At 39.9% G+C, this 16,617-nt stretch overlaps 1 protein-coding gene across 1 annotated transcript in view; it reads left to right on the top strand.

Annotated features, from left to right (window-relative positions):
• Positions 1-13,645, top strand: part of LOC119426124 (zinc finger protein 385D) — a 26,793-nt gene extending 13,148 nt beyond the window's left edge. Inside the window, exons 3-8 of the mRNA XM_037693684.1 lie at positions 6,179-6,286; positions 7,344-7,512; positions 9,639-9,848; positions 9,920-10,101; positions 12,829-12,930; positions 13,175-13,645. Coding sequence (XP_037549612.1) covers positions 6,179-6,286; positions 7,344-7,512; positions 9,639-9,848; positions 9,920-10,101; positions 12,829-12,930; positions 13,175-13,417 — 1,014 coding nt within the window. The 3' untranslated portion in view covers positions 13,418-13,645. The remainder of the gene's footprint in view (positions 1-6,178; positions 6,287-7,343; positions 7,513-9,638; positions 9,849-9,919; positions 10,102-12,828; positions 12,931-13,174) is intronic.
• The last annotated feature ends 2,972 nt before the right edge of the window (positions 13,646-16,617 follow it).

A 16,617-nucleotide genomic window follows, 5' to 3' on the forward strand; every position in this document is an offset into this window, starting at 1 on the left:
CCCCCCCCCGCAGCACAGGGCTGGCTCTTCCCCCAAGCAGCTTGTTTCAGGGTGGAACAAACCAGTTATGTTGGTGCTAAGATGGTGTCGAAGCCTTCCGGATGGGAGATGAAACGTTTCAGAAAAAAAAAAAAGAAACTGTCCAGATGACCTGACTGAAAATTGTTGGATTGTATACCTGGATTACTGAGCATGGACTTTTTCCCCTTCAGACATACACTCAAAACACAACCAAGACACATGGACACAGTGGATTTATGTAAGCAAATATTTGTTTCGTGGGGGTGGCACAGTGGTGCAGTGATTATAGCTGTTGCCTCTCAGCGAGAAGATTGCAGGATGTTCTCCCAGGATTTTTTTTGGATAGAGTTTGCATATTCTCTCCGTGCATGCCTGGGTTTTCTCCGGGTACTCGCCAAAAACATGCATGTTAGGCTGATTGGTGACTCTAAATTGTCCATGGGTGTGAGTGAGGGAGTGAATTGTTGTCTCCTTTGTCTCTATGTGTCCCTGTGATGGACTGGAGACCTGTCCAGGGTGTCCCCGCCTCTTGCACAGTGACGTGACTGCTAAACAGATACCAACTTCCCTCAACCCAGAAAAGAGAAGTGGGTAAAATATGGATGGAAATACGATGCAATAGGTAAACGTATTAGGTTTAGGTTTGTTAAATGAGTTATTTGTGTTGGTTGTATGTTCATATAACACATAAATAATAAAAGTTATGATTTTATAGTTTCTTTCAGATTTTAACATTTATATCTCCATTACTGCTGTTGGTTCTTAACTGAGTTGGTAAAACTCATTTTAACTGACTTGTTCAATGAAACAATATATCTTTTGTCAAAGTAAATTACAGCAGTCTTGTTTCCGTTTGATTTGTTTGCTTTCATTTATCAAAAGTGTCAAAAGTAACACAAATAAGTACTGCATGAAATAACGATAAATGTTTGTTTGACTAAACTGTTTAATTTTATCAGAGAAATCTAACACTAAAAAATGCATTTATCAACAAAGAATAATTTGACCAACTTATTTAAAAATATTTAAATTTAGTTTTGGTTTAAAACTTGAATCAGCTTTAAAATATCCTGTTGACAAGAGTCCAGAAATGTTAAATTGCAACAACAAAAGTGCTTTATTGTGAGAAAGAAGACAATTTTGCTCACATTTTTATTGTTCAATTCAATGTGTAGTTTTTTTGAGTGCTCGTGTCATTTTCACATTTTAGTCATTTTAACTTTTAGATCAAAGTTTTAAACAATCAAACTCCTAAACGTTTGGTTTATTGTCGTAAATGAAAGAAAAAGTTGAAATTTTGTCATTTTTCTTAAAACTCAAAATGTTTTTAAATAAACTCTTGACTGAATCCTAATTGTTTCGGCCTTGTTGTGGCTCTTTTAACAAAATATGCATCGATGAAATCAGTGTATTGTAGATTTTTGAATTTGAGAAGATCTTTATTCATATAAAATAAATAGCCTGGAGTCAGTGCTGTTTGAGTCTCTCCTGCCTCCTCTGTTTTAAACCTGTGGGTGTGCAGTGAGCTGAACTCTGACAGTGTGCATTTTCTCCTGAAATGCGTGTATTTTTTTTCCTTCTGTGTGTTTATAAGCCCCTGTTCTCTCGTCAGTGTGCATGCAATGAGCACCAGCTCCCATAAAGAGTCAAAAATGGAGTTTGCTTGGTGCCCACATGTGTGTTGGCATGGTTACGAATATTTGCCGAGATCCGGCTCTTCAAACTTCACCGACTGCTTTGGCTTCCAGTTTCTAATGGGAACAGGAACATTTTGGTTTATTCTTCTTCTTCCTGCTTTTCCCTCTTCAGGGGTCACCACAGCAAGTCATTCTCCTCCATCTCACTCTGTCCTCTGCATCCTCTGCATCCTCTGTCCTCACTCCAACTCCATGTCCTTTCTAACTGGATCTATATATCTCCTCTTTGGCCTTCCTCTTTATCTTTTTCCAGGAAGCTGCATTTCTAACATCCTTCTACCAATATACCCACTGTCCCTCCTCTGGACATGTCAAAACCATCTCAGTCTGGCCTCTCTAACTTTATCTTCCAGTTGTTCAACCTGTGCTGTACCTCTGATGATCTCATCCCCCCCCTATTTTGGGAATAAGTGTTGACAACAGCCATTTCCATTCTCTTGGTGAAATCCACCACCATCTGTCCTTCCTGGTTTCTTTCCTTGACACCTAACCTACCCATCATGTCCTCATCCGCTCTGTTTCCTTCACCAACATGTCCATTCAGGTCTGCGCCGATCACCACTCTCTCCTCCCTGGGAATACTCTCTATCACTTCATCCATATCTTTCCTAAATGTATCTTTCTCCTCCCCATCACATCCAACCAATGACAACGTTTAGCATCAGACCTTCTACTTCTTCCTTCAGGCACCCTATCTGACACTTTTTTCAACTCTACTACATTCTTTGCCATCTCCTCCTTCAGGACCACCCCTACTCCATTTCTCTTTCTATCCACACCATGGTAAAACATTTTGAACTCTGCTCCAATGCTGCGAGCCTTGCTGCCCTTCCACTTGGTTTCTTGGACACATAAAACATCTACCTTCCTTCTCTGCATCGTGTTAGCCAGCTCTCTACCTTTGCATTTCATCGTCCCCACATTTTGAGTTGCAACTCTCAGTCCTACATTCTTGACTTTTCTCTTCTTCCTCTGTCTCCTGACACATTTCCCTCCTCGTGGATTCGACTAACAGAAACATTTTGGCTGAGTCCACAAAAACTGGTCATTTTAATGACAACAAACCAAAATCAGCAGTCAGTTTATTTTTCTTCTTCTTTTGATGTCAGGACTTCATGCACAAAGTAAAACAGAATTATTCGTCATCAGAAACATGGAAGCCTGATCGGTATCCAGAAAAAAGTCTGCTTTGTTTCACTTGAACATATGTTTCAGCTACAATTGGCTCCCTGGAGCTCAACATTACATGCTGCTAAACCTGAGTCACTTCCAGAAAGTTTGTGCTGATTATAATTGATGCTGCGTTTTTACGTGATGGATTCATTCACAATATTTGTTTCAGCAGGCAGTGGTGGAGAAAGTACTCAAACACTGTACTTAAGTAAAAGTACAAATAAACAGACAAAAATGTACTCTAGTAAAAGTAGAAGTACCACATTAACATTTTTACTTAAGTAAAAGTAAATAAGTACTTGCTTTTTTAAATAATTAAAGTATTAAAGTAAAAGTACTTTTTGAATGTACAAATTATTACCTAACGCAATGGTCTAGAATATCATTAAGTGTCCCTACGTATGTATATTTTCTGTAATACATTAATAGTGTTGTGCCATTTTAATGAACAATGCTGCAGATAATACATGTTTTTATTGTGACACAGTTCACACTTGGACTTGTGGTTCGGTGTGTCAGAATTTCAGGGACGACATGCAGAGTTAAATGTCAGTAAGCAAAATAAGAAAGAGGAATGATTATACCTTTGAAAGTTTTTATTTAACACAAAGTAAAACCAATGTGCCATTTTAACTGCAGTAAAAACATTTAAGTAAAAGTTGTCTGCCTGAACAAAAGGGGCGTTAGACCTGACAAAGGAATATCTGATCATTTGAACTCCAGTTTGTCATCAACTCTAGTTAAAATATTGTCTAGTCAACCTTGTAATGGGTCAATAGTGACCAATATTTTAACTTCCTGACACCAGTTTCAAAACTTGGACCCGAGCGCCAAGCCATTTGGAGACATCTATTGTCTCATGTCCTAACAATCCATGAACTGACACATTTTAATATTGCAGCTAGAATTTCTTGTTCAAGTTCAGAAGAAGTTGGTTTTCAAAGTTTTTTGAGTCCAGTCTGGCTCTTTTGGGAGAGAGAATCTGTCCTGCTGTACTGAATAGTGTTTCAATAGTCTTTCAATAAGGCCATGGGTGGTGCGTATCTTCTGGCTGACTCTATGAGGTGCAATCCATTTTGGGTGTGTTAGTGGTGTTGTGGATGTGCCCAGCTCAATGACGTATATACTAGAATATGTCATTGGTCCAGTTCTTCTTGAAGGTGAGTCTAACCTTACCTGCCCACTTTGCAGTGATTCAATGGACCAACTCCCCTCTCACCATGAGTTACTTTCAAACTAACTAACAAACAAATCAAAAAACTGTAACGAGAATGTAACTTGTAACACAACGCAGTATAGAAATGTAGTGTAGTAGAAAGTACATGTACTTAATGTAAAATGTAGTGGAGTAAAAGTAGAAAGTACCCACTTTTAACTCTACATAAGTAAAGTACGGATACAAGAAAAATGTACTTAAGTACAGTAATGAAGTACTTGTACTTAGTTACATCCCACCACTGTCAGCAGGTGATGTGGTATCAGTGTGTGTGCAATAAAAGAGGCCAATGAGTTCAAAAGAGCAAACTGACTTTGCCAAAGGTGCTTGAAGACTAAGGAGTGCAGAGCTTGAGTCAAGGGGAACAAAGTGAGTCTGAGGGGAGGAAAGGAAGGTGACTTTGATCAGAAGGAGAACGAGAGAGTATCAGAGTTTAGAGGTTAGCAGATCAAGTAACATTTGATAGGTCAAACTTTGGCAAAGGCATCCCAAGAGGAGTCTCTAACTGGTGGTCTGCTGGTAAATTTCATCCAGTAAAGATACAGAAGGTTCTAGATGCTCTTTTTTTTTTTTTTTTTTTTACTTACAAAGTAAATAAAGAAGACAAGAATGGCAAATCAACTCATGCATGTTGTCATGGAGTTTGTTTGACTTTAATACAAAGACAGAAACAAAGCGGTACGAGACCTGGTGAGAGCAGACGTGCATTTCAGTGAAGCTGCCTGGAGTGATCAAAGAAAAATCCCACATACACAGTTTCTGTTTTTGATGTTGGATCAGGAATTCATCATTGGCACTCAGAAAACAAGCAAAATCTCCAGAGCTGTGCTTATATGTTCCCAGGCCTTTCAAAAGAAACTGGCTGACCCAAACTAAATGACATTATTACCTGACTGCCAGCCTCCTTCTCAGCATGCTTTTACTGCTTCTATAGCTGCCTACATAGTTTTTAGGTAATGGTTAATTTTGCTCCATTCTGGGTTTTATTATACTTAGTATACATACTCGTTATAACTTCCATGAATACCACGAGGTGTCCAGCATGGATTCCTTTCCGTTTCACCAAAGAGACGTTCTCAGGGTCAGTCTTACTGGAACATGTCCGAGAAAATACCTCTGCGGGTTTTAAAAGTGACTGTAAAAGTTTGTTTGTTTATTGGATAACACAGATTGTGGTCAGCATGGCTTCACATTGTCCAAATCAACTCCTGTATAAAAAATTATCTGAACATCTTTAGACAATTTCTCTATAACTGTCCATCGTAACTTTCAGCCTTAAAATAACAAAGCTGAGAGTAAAACCTGTATCTCACTGGGCTGCGACTTGTTGGCAACAAACTGCAAACAGCATTCATGAGGCAGTTTCCAGCACGTCTTAAAATGTTTGTGAGAGTCCCTAATTTTCTCCCTCTCGTGTTTTGAAAATGTAAAAAAAAAAAATAGTTTCTTCTCAGAATAGTTGTGGATTGTTGCAAATGTCTCAAACCCTTCTTAATTTATTTTCTGTGATTCAAGACCAAGAAATGCGAGACAACTATTGGTACTGTTTCAAGCAGAATTGTGTCTGATTGAAGACAAAAAAAGAGAATCAATTGGAATCAATATGAAACGTAATTAAGATGCTTTTGTGACTAAAGTGGGACAAATGATCTTGTACATCATTTTCAAGAATGTCCCACAAATGTTGCAGTTTATTCACAGTTACATACATATGTAAGCAAATTGTAAACACCAGTTCAGGGTGTATTTTGCATGAGATTTTACATTTGTAGCTTCGTATTGGTAAATTTGGCTGTTATATCTATTTTTCTGTTCGATAAAGTCAATTAGCTTTGACGTCTTTATTGAAATGAGTTTCTTTATTAAGTTAACGAGTTGTAGATGTATACCCAATGATAACTTCTGAGAGTTTTATTAATATCCAGTGGTCTGTGAGACATTTTGCTAACAGACACATTTATATCCAGCAGCCAGTGCCAAAGATATAAACAAAAATGTTGCACGATCTGTTAACGCTCAGAGAATGTTTTGAAGATGCCTCTGATCAACGTTTCCTCCTTTTCTGTTGCAGATGGATCACATCCACAAAGCTTTGATCAGCCCGAGCTACAGGTTAGCTTCGCCTCTGAAGAAGAAGCCTAGCTCGTGCGGTGTCTTTCGAGTGAGATTCTACTCACAGGTGGGTGGTGTCGCATGAGAACCGTTCATTTTTAACTGTTTCTCTTTCGTGGGGCCTTTTGTTTCTCACACGCCCTTAAATGACAGTTGAAAGGACCTGCCCTTCATCTGGCTTTTTGCCTCGCTGAGATGGGATCTTGTGCAATAATAACTGAGTAAAATGATTAATCTTACACTAGTCAGACGTGCATTGTATTCCCAACCCTTTAATTTCTAGATTGGAATAGAGTTTGAGAAAGTGTTGCAATAAATGGATTGCTGTCAAAGAATACTATTTTAACCAACAAAAATGTTGTAAAGTTGTATAATCGCAATTTGCAACTAAAGCTGATGTTTGCAATAGGGGAATTTCTATTTATTGGTGTACTTATAGTTGACTGGCTGCATATTCAAGTAATAGTTTGGGAATTTTAAAGTGGGGTTCAGTAAAGAGGTAAGAAACAATCATGATTAGATCTTAGAACTGCAGCAATCCATGCTTAGACTAGCTGTTACTCAATAAAATGTTCAAAACTAATTTGTAATTTTCCAAATTGAGTTTGTTGAATAACCTATCTACAACAGGTAAGATACTATCAGTGTAAATGTATATTAAGTATGGCAAACCAACAGTACATTTATTTAACAGCCCGCATATTACGTCTTATTTTCTCACGCTACTCAGCTAATTGAAAAGTTTGTGTTTCATTTCTTACTTATTTTGAACTTTCACATCAGAATATGTTTGCCAGTCAGTCGGTGTTACTTCAGGGAGAATTATAGTCTGTTTAAAATTTAAAAAAAAAACGTAACTTTATTTGTAGCAAATCTGTGCCATACAGTGACCCTCGATCAAGGTACAAACCTAACTTGTACAACCCTAATATTAAGTGATCATAATCTTTCCACCAAAACTCCTTAAAAAGTGAACTATTACTTTAAAACATCCATAGATGACTGAGATTCACAAAGCCTTCAAACCTGCTCAGACTACAGTGCAATTTATTTTATGCTGTGTATTGTAATTATTCTCATAATTTTATATTCATATGTTGTTTTGTTTGTTTGTTTGTGGGTAGGCTCAGGCTTCCTCCTATGTCAGTCGCACGAGGCACACGAAAAGGCTCAAAGCTCTGGATGCCCCAGATTCAAAGATCAAGTCCTCTGAACCAGTCGTCGAGAAAACCACATCACAAATCCTCTCGTCGCCCTGCTCTCAGCCCTCCAGCTTCGACACAACATCAAACGGTGTGGTTCTCTGGAATACACACATGCTCCCTGTCCTAGTGTGTGTGTGCAGGCTCTCAACATACGACAGAGTTAGACATATGAACGTACAGCGCAGACCTTCTTTTCTCCTTTTCTCAGTCACGTCTTTAATGTCTTTGATGTAATAACCCCCCTGCTGCTTTGGGTTGCACAGTGAGGAGATTAAAGGTTGAGCATTATCCTCTGCTTTGTCTCCGTCTACATTTTTTGACCTCGTTCATCGGCCTCCAAAGATCAAAAGCCCATTGAAAAGACTGAATGTGATCTGTGGGCAGCTGTACAACCTCTATATTTCTGCATGTGGGGATGGGGGGGTTGTTAGTCAGGAAACATGTCAGCCTTAGTGTGGAGGTGCATTAACTGATTTCCAGTACATGCCTGTGTATATTTATGCCTGCACCAATGTGCTACTTTTGCTTGTGCGTGGGTGTTAACAAGCGAAATTAACACGCTGCGCTACAGTCAAAGAACAATGTTTGTAGAAATGCACTTGACCTCACCGGTATGATGGTTTGTTCACATTGGAAGAGGGTGGGGGGAATGATCCTTTCTCAGTCTGAAAGTTATTTTAGGGAAACAGATGAGAGCTCTCTGGAGATCTGTTCACTGAGGCGGTGGGGAATCGGTGGAGACAAACAGACACCCACTCTGCTAAGGGAGAGCTAATCACTGTTATTAGCAGAGAGTGGATCCTGAAATCAGTGTGTGCCCCTCTGGGAGCACGTTAGTCCCACAGAAGATAAGAGAACCTAACTGTCTGTGCAGGACTGTCAATTAAAGAGCCTGCAGACAGATCCGAGGGGAAATCATTGATTATTGATGCGAATAAAGAAGTTGATAGCGCTCATAATCACCTGTAGCCTGAGTTATTCTCTTTTGCTGGGAAAGGTGATAAGACTAGTGTTTCCGTAAGGTTTAATGACTCAGGCACTGGATGGAAATGAGAAAGAATATTCCCATTAAGTTTGGCAATACCTCAAAGCGATGGACTCCACCTTAACAGGCCAATGCCAAGGATTTTATTGAATAGGGCAGACATATCTTACATTTTCACTGAACTTTTTTTGCAAAGTTAAAATAAGAGGATAGCATTGTTCTTTTTTTGCAGATGATGTTGCCATGTTTGTTTAATTGCACAGTAACTTCCAGCAGTGATTGGCCACAGCTTGATGATGAGTCTTTGCCGTCAGTAGAAAAGTTGAACTATCTCGATGTCTTGCTCACGAGTTATGGAAGAATGAAGTGAGAGATGGACAATCAGGGTGTTCCTCTGGTCTATTGTGGCAAAGAAGGAGCTGATCCAAGAGGCAAATCTCTTGATTTACTGGTCCATCTACATTTCATCTCTCACCTATGGTCATGAATTATGAATCATAACCAAAATTTCCCGTATAGAAGCGGTTGAAATAAGCTTCATGCCAAGGGTGGTCAAACTCAGCATTAAATATAGGTTGAAAAGCTCCATCAGCTCAGGGGAGTTTGGAGTAGAGCACCTTTGCATAAAAAGAGTCAACTGTTTTGGTCCGAGTATCTGAGGAGAATGTCTTGGTTGCCTCACTCTGTAGGATTTTCAAGCACATCTTGCTAGAAGTCAATGAAGACCCAGAACTTGCTGGAGGAACTATAATAGCCTTTTTGGCTTGGGATCATCTCGTGAATTGGGAGGAGCTGGAGATACTGAGGAAAATGAAGTCTGGTTTCTCTTCTCAATCTTCTGACCAGATCTTGAATGGATGGATGGTTGGATGGATTGAAGGATGGAAGGATGAACGAATGGATGAATGGAATACAGCATGTTCATGTGTTATTTGCAGCCAGATGTAAAGTAACAATGTTTAGAGTTAACATCTTTAACGCTTTGCATCTGTGATTTTACATATCGTTATACGCTACAGAGTAGCTAATTTTTCGTAATAAATTCAGAGTAAAGCTGTTGTTCTTCCTAAAAATGAGCATAAATCATGAAAACACAGAGGATAATTTGTTTCCCATCTTTTACTTTTTTCTCGTTATCTTTCTTTTATTGTCATCTGTGCGTGTGTGACATCACGTTTTATTTAATTTTGCCCATTTTGTTTAACCTTTAGCCCCAATCTCATCCTCAGACACAGCATCAGTGACCATTGGTCTTTGTGAAACAGAGGCTTCTAACCACTCCCTGCCGCCCAGTCCAAGGCCAACAGAAAACGAGACACTAAAGAAAGCAGAGGAAGAGGTTCCAGAGACAGAAGAAGAGAAAGCAAAACGCCTCCTCTACTGTTCCCTCTGTAGAGTGGCGGTCAACTCGGCCTCGCAGCTTCAGGCTCACAAAAGTGGTGAGAAACTGTGTTCAAACCTCGATGAACTGCGTTTGATTCCCAGCTGATGTGACTTTATGTGTGTTCAGGTACTAAGCACAAAACCATGCTTGAAGCCAGAAGTGGCAACGGAGCCATCAAGTCGTTCCCAAGGATAGGGGTCAAATCCAAGATGGCTGCTCCGTCGGAGTCATCCACAGGGCTGCAGAACAAAACTTTCCACTGTGAAATCTGCGATGTACATGTGAACTCTGAAACTCAGCTCAAACAGGTGAGTTAAAGAGTGGTTCAAAAGAAACTCAATGTGGGGACTACGTTGTAGCATAAAAGCTGGATTAATAACCGAAGGAGATTATCGCTACGTCAGCACCTTTTAATTTAGCTCGTTAAATGATTGTGTCTTGTTTTGTGTCAGTGTCTAACAGTAGTTTCACAATGAAAAGACAGGATGTCAGACATTCACAAATACATAAGATTTTATTTTATTTTTTTAACAAGTTTTCAGTTTAGTGTGAAAAATATATTATTTAATTTGTTTATGGTTTTAATGCTGTGCTTGATTTGTTAAAATGGAAGCTCTTCTACGTTCACAGCAGTTTGCAAGTCAATTAGCTATTTTTCTTCCTTTTTTACATTGAAGTATTTGATTTAGTTGTCTCTTTATCTACGATGCAATGGCTGAAACCAGTAAAAACTTTCATCTTGATGTTAGGAATATCATTGAGTTGAAAGCAATATTTTCAAATATTGCAAAAATAGATTATTTTTTCTGCATTGAGCAGTCTGAAATGGAAGATAAATACAACTAAGGGTAATGGGAACAGGCAGAATTTGAGTAAATAATTTGATGTACAGAAATCATGACTCATCATTGCACACAGTGCTGCTTTCAGAACTCTTCCAAGAGCTCCAACTATTGTCTCATAAAGGTTATTCAGAAGTGTCAGTTTTAATTATCCTTCCTGCTACTTGAATCTACATCCCCAGACTTTCAATTGCAATAACTTATTCATCCATTCATCACTTTTCTGCAATCACTTTTCCTTTCATCATGTCATTAGGGAGGTGGAGCACAATGGTTCATCAAAGAATTCATGCACAACTTTTTCATTAAAATTGTAACTCTTCTTATATTGCCCACTGCTATGAAAGGTTCAAGTTTCTTTATTGTCATTTGCATCACATGTGATACCAGAGGTGGAATGACATTGTGTACCTAAAGTCCCAGTTATACTTAAAAATAGCAAAGAATAATATAAAAAAAGAAATACTATACAAGGATCAAAAATGTCCATGCTCAATAATCCAGGATTAAACAAAGATATATACTAAACACTAATAATATAAAATAATACGGTATATTAAGCAGCAGCCTGAACATGAACTTGAACTGAAAGGCAGGCAATAAAGATTTATTTTGCTTGTTTTTCTGTCGGGCAGTACAGTAGCTCAGTTTGCAGAGCTGTTGCCTCTCAGTGAGAAGGTCGCCAGTTTTTATCTCGGCCTGGGGCCATTCTGGATGAAGTTTGCATGTTCTCTCCGTGCTGTGTGGGTTTTCTCTGGGTACTCCAGTTTCCTCCCACAGACCAAAAACATGGATGTTAGACTGACTGGTAACTCTAAATTGTCCCTAGGTGTGAGTGAGGGAGTGAATGGTTGTTTGTCTCATTTGTCTCTATGTGTCTCTGTGATGGACTGGAGACCTGTCCAGGGCCCTGCCTTTTCTGGACTTCTGGATTTGGGCACCAGTGACCCTCGTGACCCGAAAATGAAGAAGTGGGTAAAGATATTGGATGGATGGATGTTTTTCTGTCTGTTAGTAAAAAAAATAAATAAAAAAAAATCATGAATCAGAGGACAGTCAGGTCATCTGAACAGTTTATTTTGTGGAAAGATGTTTCGCCCTCTATCCGGAGGGCTTCATCAGTCTGAGGAGTTCCAAGTAAACTGTTTCCCCCACTAAGCAGTACACTCCTTTAGTGTACATCTAAAACTGATTAACCAGCACAATTCAAGATGGCTACCACAGTTTATCGACCTTGCAGAAAAAATGCAATATTTCAGTCAGGTTAAAAGAACTAAAGCTAAAATTTGATGTGGTAGTAGCTGAGATTCTTTGCTAATTCATTATCTGAGTGCTAATAAGAGGTGCAAAATTTTGGATTGTCGCATGCTATCACAAATAACATTTTCAAAATTTGACTAGAATGATGACATCCTTGTCATTTTTAGGATAAAATGATCCTAGTTGAAAGTGATATGAAAGGTGGTGGGTGATGTGCATTCTTCAATGCATAATTTTAACAATGCAGTGGTCAGAGTTGGACATAGGCTCATTAAACTTCTTGTTCATGTACTTGAAAGGTTTAAAAAGATCAGCTGTCACACAGATTTGCCATTCTTACAGTTCACTCATTGTAGCGATCATCACGTCCTCCATCGTGCAACACAGACAGGAAATGTAGGACTGTGCATATTTTATCAAACCGCAGTGTGAATGTCCAACACCTGTCGATGCAGGTGACTTAAAATCACATATTTCCCAGGATAATGAGCTCAAAGCAGTTTCCGTTCCAGTGAGCACTTGAATGTGACGTTGCCCTCTCTCTGTTCGTGACACGAATGCATACTGTGAGTCTTCACACCTAACTGTTTAAAAGTTAACTTTGTCCAGGTGCTCATGAATATTTAGCTACTTGCTGATGATTGTATGCTTTGCTGACCGTCAGCCATCTGTTTGTGCCGGTCAATCAACTCAAACACATTTCCATACTAGTCTCTCATGAATATTTTTGAACGAAAAAGTTCGAGCAAACAAATTCTGCGCATTTTTATTTAAGTGAATTTCAAAATAAGCACTTTGATAAACCCTGTTAATTTCAACCTTAGTTTTTTTTACTTTTTTTTCTGTTTTTGTTCCCATATGATTGTAATGCTGCTGCCTGCGTTAGTCTGGATTCGATTTTCTGTATCTGTGTGTGTTTATCTTCTCCTCCAGCACATCAGCAGCAGGAGGCACAAGGACAGAGCAGCAGGTAAACCGGCCAAGCCCAAATTCAGCCCCTACACTCCCATCGAGCGTCACCAGAGTCTTCAGGCAGTGAGTATCCTGCTGTGTCTCTGCTGCTTTTTCGTTCCTCATCGTTGTGTTTATGAGCTTATTCTCAGGAGCCGCTACCAGGAAGCTCCACACCCCACAACCACTGAACCAAAAAGTCTGCAATACTGACTCAAGATTAAAATATCGCAATGCTACACAAGACTATTAACATAGTTGTTTCATAATATATAAGACGACTTCTGCTTTTATTTACTTACTTTGTTGGTCACTTGTGTTTCATCAGATAAGACTTACTCTACGGAAGAACCAGGATCTGAGCAAACCTCTGGCCTCCTGTCTCTTACAACGCCACCTGTCCGTCGCTACTTCTGCCGCCCTGGCACCGTTGACGCCGTTCCCCCTCCAGCCAACCACAAACTCAAGCCCCGCCCTATTTCACGGTCAGCCCCTCCCCCAGGCGCTGCTTCACCCAGCAGCTGGACCCATCTGTTCACCACACACATCAATTCTCTTTTCCCCGTACTGACCCCGGAGAGTCTGCGGAGAAACGCGCGCATAAGACCTGAACAAAATAAGAGATAAGACGGCACCGAGAAGTATTTGAAGCAAAGATCATGAGACAGGTTGGGACTGAAGAGGTGGAGAGAAGCAAATGGCTTGGAGACAAAGTAGTTACAGATGTGAGAGTGTGTGCGTGATGTATGGGTGGATGCACAGATGTAGCTGTCAGAGTGGTGCACTAGATATAAAAAGATACAGAATGGCATATTGCTGTGACAACTGTAGCGGTGTGCTGTTTTTGTCTTCTCATTTATGTTTTGTTTTTTGTCTTTTCTTTTGCAGAAAATGAAATACAGTGGTCTGCAATCTTTTTGGGCAACCAGGTCAAATTCTCTGTCAGAGCAAATAAACGTTGATATGCAAAATACACTGACTTCAACGGGAGACAATCTGTCATGTTTTAACCCCTAACGGACTTAGATTTGACTGTAGAGCTTCACAGGGATGATAACGGATTTAAGCAAAACCATCTCTTACATAAAGTAAGTTTCTTTTGGCTGCTCCTTTCTTCAGGGATCAGCACAGCAAGCAAAGTCACGTGGACGATTTGGCAATTTGTTTTACACCGTATGAAAAAAATACTACAGACTCAGTTTGATTCGTTATAGTTTACATGATGCGTTGACTGAGTCAAGTTTTTATTAAGAGGAAAGACAGAAGCAAAAGTCTTGGCACCTTACAAACAAGTGTAGAAAATTCTGTGGGACTTTTACTGGTGGTGTAGGTGTGCATAGCTCATGAGGTGATAAAAATTGGATTTGTCTTCAGTCGTCCACAAAAGGTCCTGTTGAAATCATGTAGATTGGGATATATGGCTCCCTGAACTGGATCTTGAGCTTCCTTTCAAACATCTGTTCGAAGGACCAATCTTTAAAGGTTAATCACGAGGTACAGCTCATGACATAGCGTGGTGGTATGTCCCGTTGTATGCGCATTAAAATGTATACCAGTACTGTCGTGGCCACGCATGCTTCTCCAATGCACAACCCCATGCCTTTCCATTCCTGAGCACGTTTGCCAATAACAACAACTGTTGCGCTTCTCCACATTGCCTGTTCTTCATCACCTTGGTGATGATAGCAAATGAATGCACGGTGTCTGTGCCTGCATCTGTGTGAAACACAAGACAAAGAGCACAGCTCTCAACTGTCTGTGACTCGGTTCCCAGTGGTCTTTATAAAGAGTCATTCAGAAAAATCCAGATTGTTTGTAAACGCCTCGTCTTTGTTGGAGAGTTTTACGGCTCATAAACAGTGTTTCGGTTCTTCTAAGTGGATATCGCCTGGTTCCCATTCAGATTTAGTTTTACTGTTCCCGTGAACAGCTGCTTCTTAAGTACAGCATGAAATGAGGAAGTGGTTGCCTAGTTATATTATAAAGTGGGTGAACAACATCATGAACAACATGTGTCTGGTTGGTGTAACGTCAGTTTTCAGTCTGTTTGAAGCGGGAGACCTGAATTATAATCCTTGTGAATTGGTTTTGTTTGTGTTTATGAATAAATCATGGCTAATTGCCAATGTAAAACGAAAGTAAACATTAACAAATCTTCAACCATCCATCCATTATTTTCTGTTTGTTCTGAAGTCGGGTCGTGGGGGCAGTAGCTTGAGCAGGGAGGCCCATACATTTCTTCCCACAGCCACCTCTTCCAGTGCTTCTGGGAGGATTCCAAGGCCTTTCCAGGCCAACCAAGAGACTATAGTCTCTCCAGTGTGTCCTGGTGCTTCCCCAAGGACTTCTCCCAGTCAGACATGCCCAAAGCACCCCATTAGGGAGGTACCCAGGGGGCATCCTTATCAGATGGCCAAACCACCTCAACTGGCTCCTTTCGATGTAGAGGAGCAGTGGTTCTACTCTCCTGGATAACTGAACTTCTCACCCTAGCTCTAAGGGAGAGTCCAGCTACCCTGTGGAGGAAACTCATTTCAATCGCCTGTATCCGCGTTCTCGTTCTTTCGGTCACTACCCAGAGTTCATGACCATACCTGAAGGTACAGTAGGGCCATAAACCGACCGGTAAACAGAGAGCTTTGTCTTACAGCTCAGCTCCCTCTTCACTACATTGGACCTGCACAGAGTTCACATTGCTGCAGATGCTGCACCAGTCCATCTGTCAAATCTTTATTATTAGAAAATATTTAGTCCAATTTTAGTGTGGATGTTTGTTTAACCCCAAATTGGGTCTTGAACACCTGCATTTTGCTCTGAGTGGATGTCAATATTAGGATTTCCCCTAAAGACATTCTAGTGCTAGACCAGGGAAGATTCTAGAGCTGATGAAGCCTTCCGGATCGAAGGCAAAATGTTTCAGCACAAAAAAAAAAAAATGTCCAGATGACCTGACTGAAAAATGTTGGATTGTATACCTGGATTATTGAGCATGGACGTTGTTGTTTTCAACTAGTTTGACAAGACTGTCAATAAGGAAGAGGGCTGGCAATGGAGGAGGGGGCGTACCAAAGAGACCATCTTATCACAAGCAGAACTGGTTTGTTCCACTTTGGAGTAAGCGGTTGGGGGAAGAATGAGTTTTGTTGTGTGTTTCCTTGACTGATGAAGCCTTCTGGATCGAAGGCGAAACGTTTCAGCACCAAAAAAAGGAAACTGTCCAGATGACCTGACTGAAAAAATGTTGGATTTTATACCTGGATTATTGAGCATGGACTTTGTTGATTCTAGAGCTGGTTCTTTAAAACTACAGTTAAGACTGTTACAAAAATCGGAAAACCAACTCAGAGCAACATCTTTACCTCACATTAAACGTCTCTTCCACAAAATGTTTCTTTTGAGGGAATTTTGTGAATCATCTTATGATCTGAGTAGTCCAGTGTGTCACGGATTGTTGCACGATTGGCATCATGGGAGTCAGTGATCTGGTGTCCTTTCTTCTCTTGTCTGGTGTTTTATAAACAGCACAAAAAATACATGTTCTAATATGACCTGTCTATTTTATAAACACAGTTTTAAAGAAGAGTTAGTGTTTGTGAACGCTCTGCAGACCGACCTTTTGGATCTCTGATTGTAGTTCAAACACTGCTTCGAATGAGAATTTCCTTCTAACAGGAGCTACAAACACCTGATAACATTAAAAGAGCTAAAATAAAAAAGTATAAACGATTTTTCAAAGTGTGTTTATGAATGAAGTTGAAAAAGATGAGTATT

This window comes from Nematolebias whitei, chromosome 19, assembly GCF_014905685.2.
Source record: "Nematolebias whitei isolate Nwh7 chromosome 19, NemWhi1, whole genome shotgun sequence".
Classification (NCBI taxonomy): Eukaryota; Metazoa; Chordata; class Actinopteri; order Cyprinodontiformes; family Rivulidae; genus Nematolebias; species Nematolebias whitei.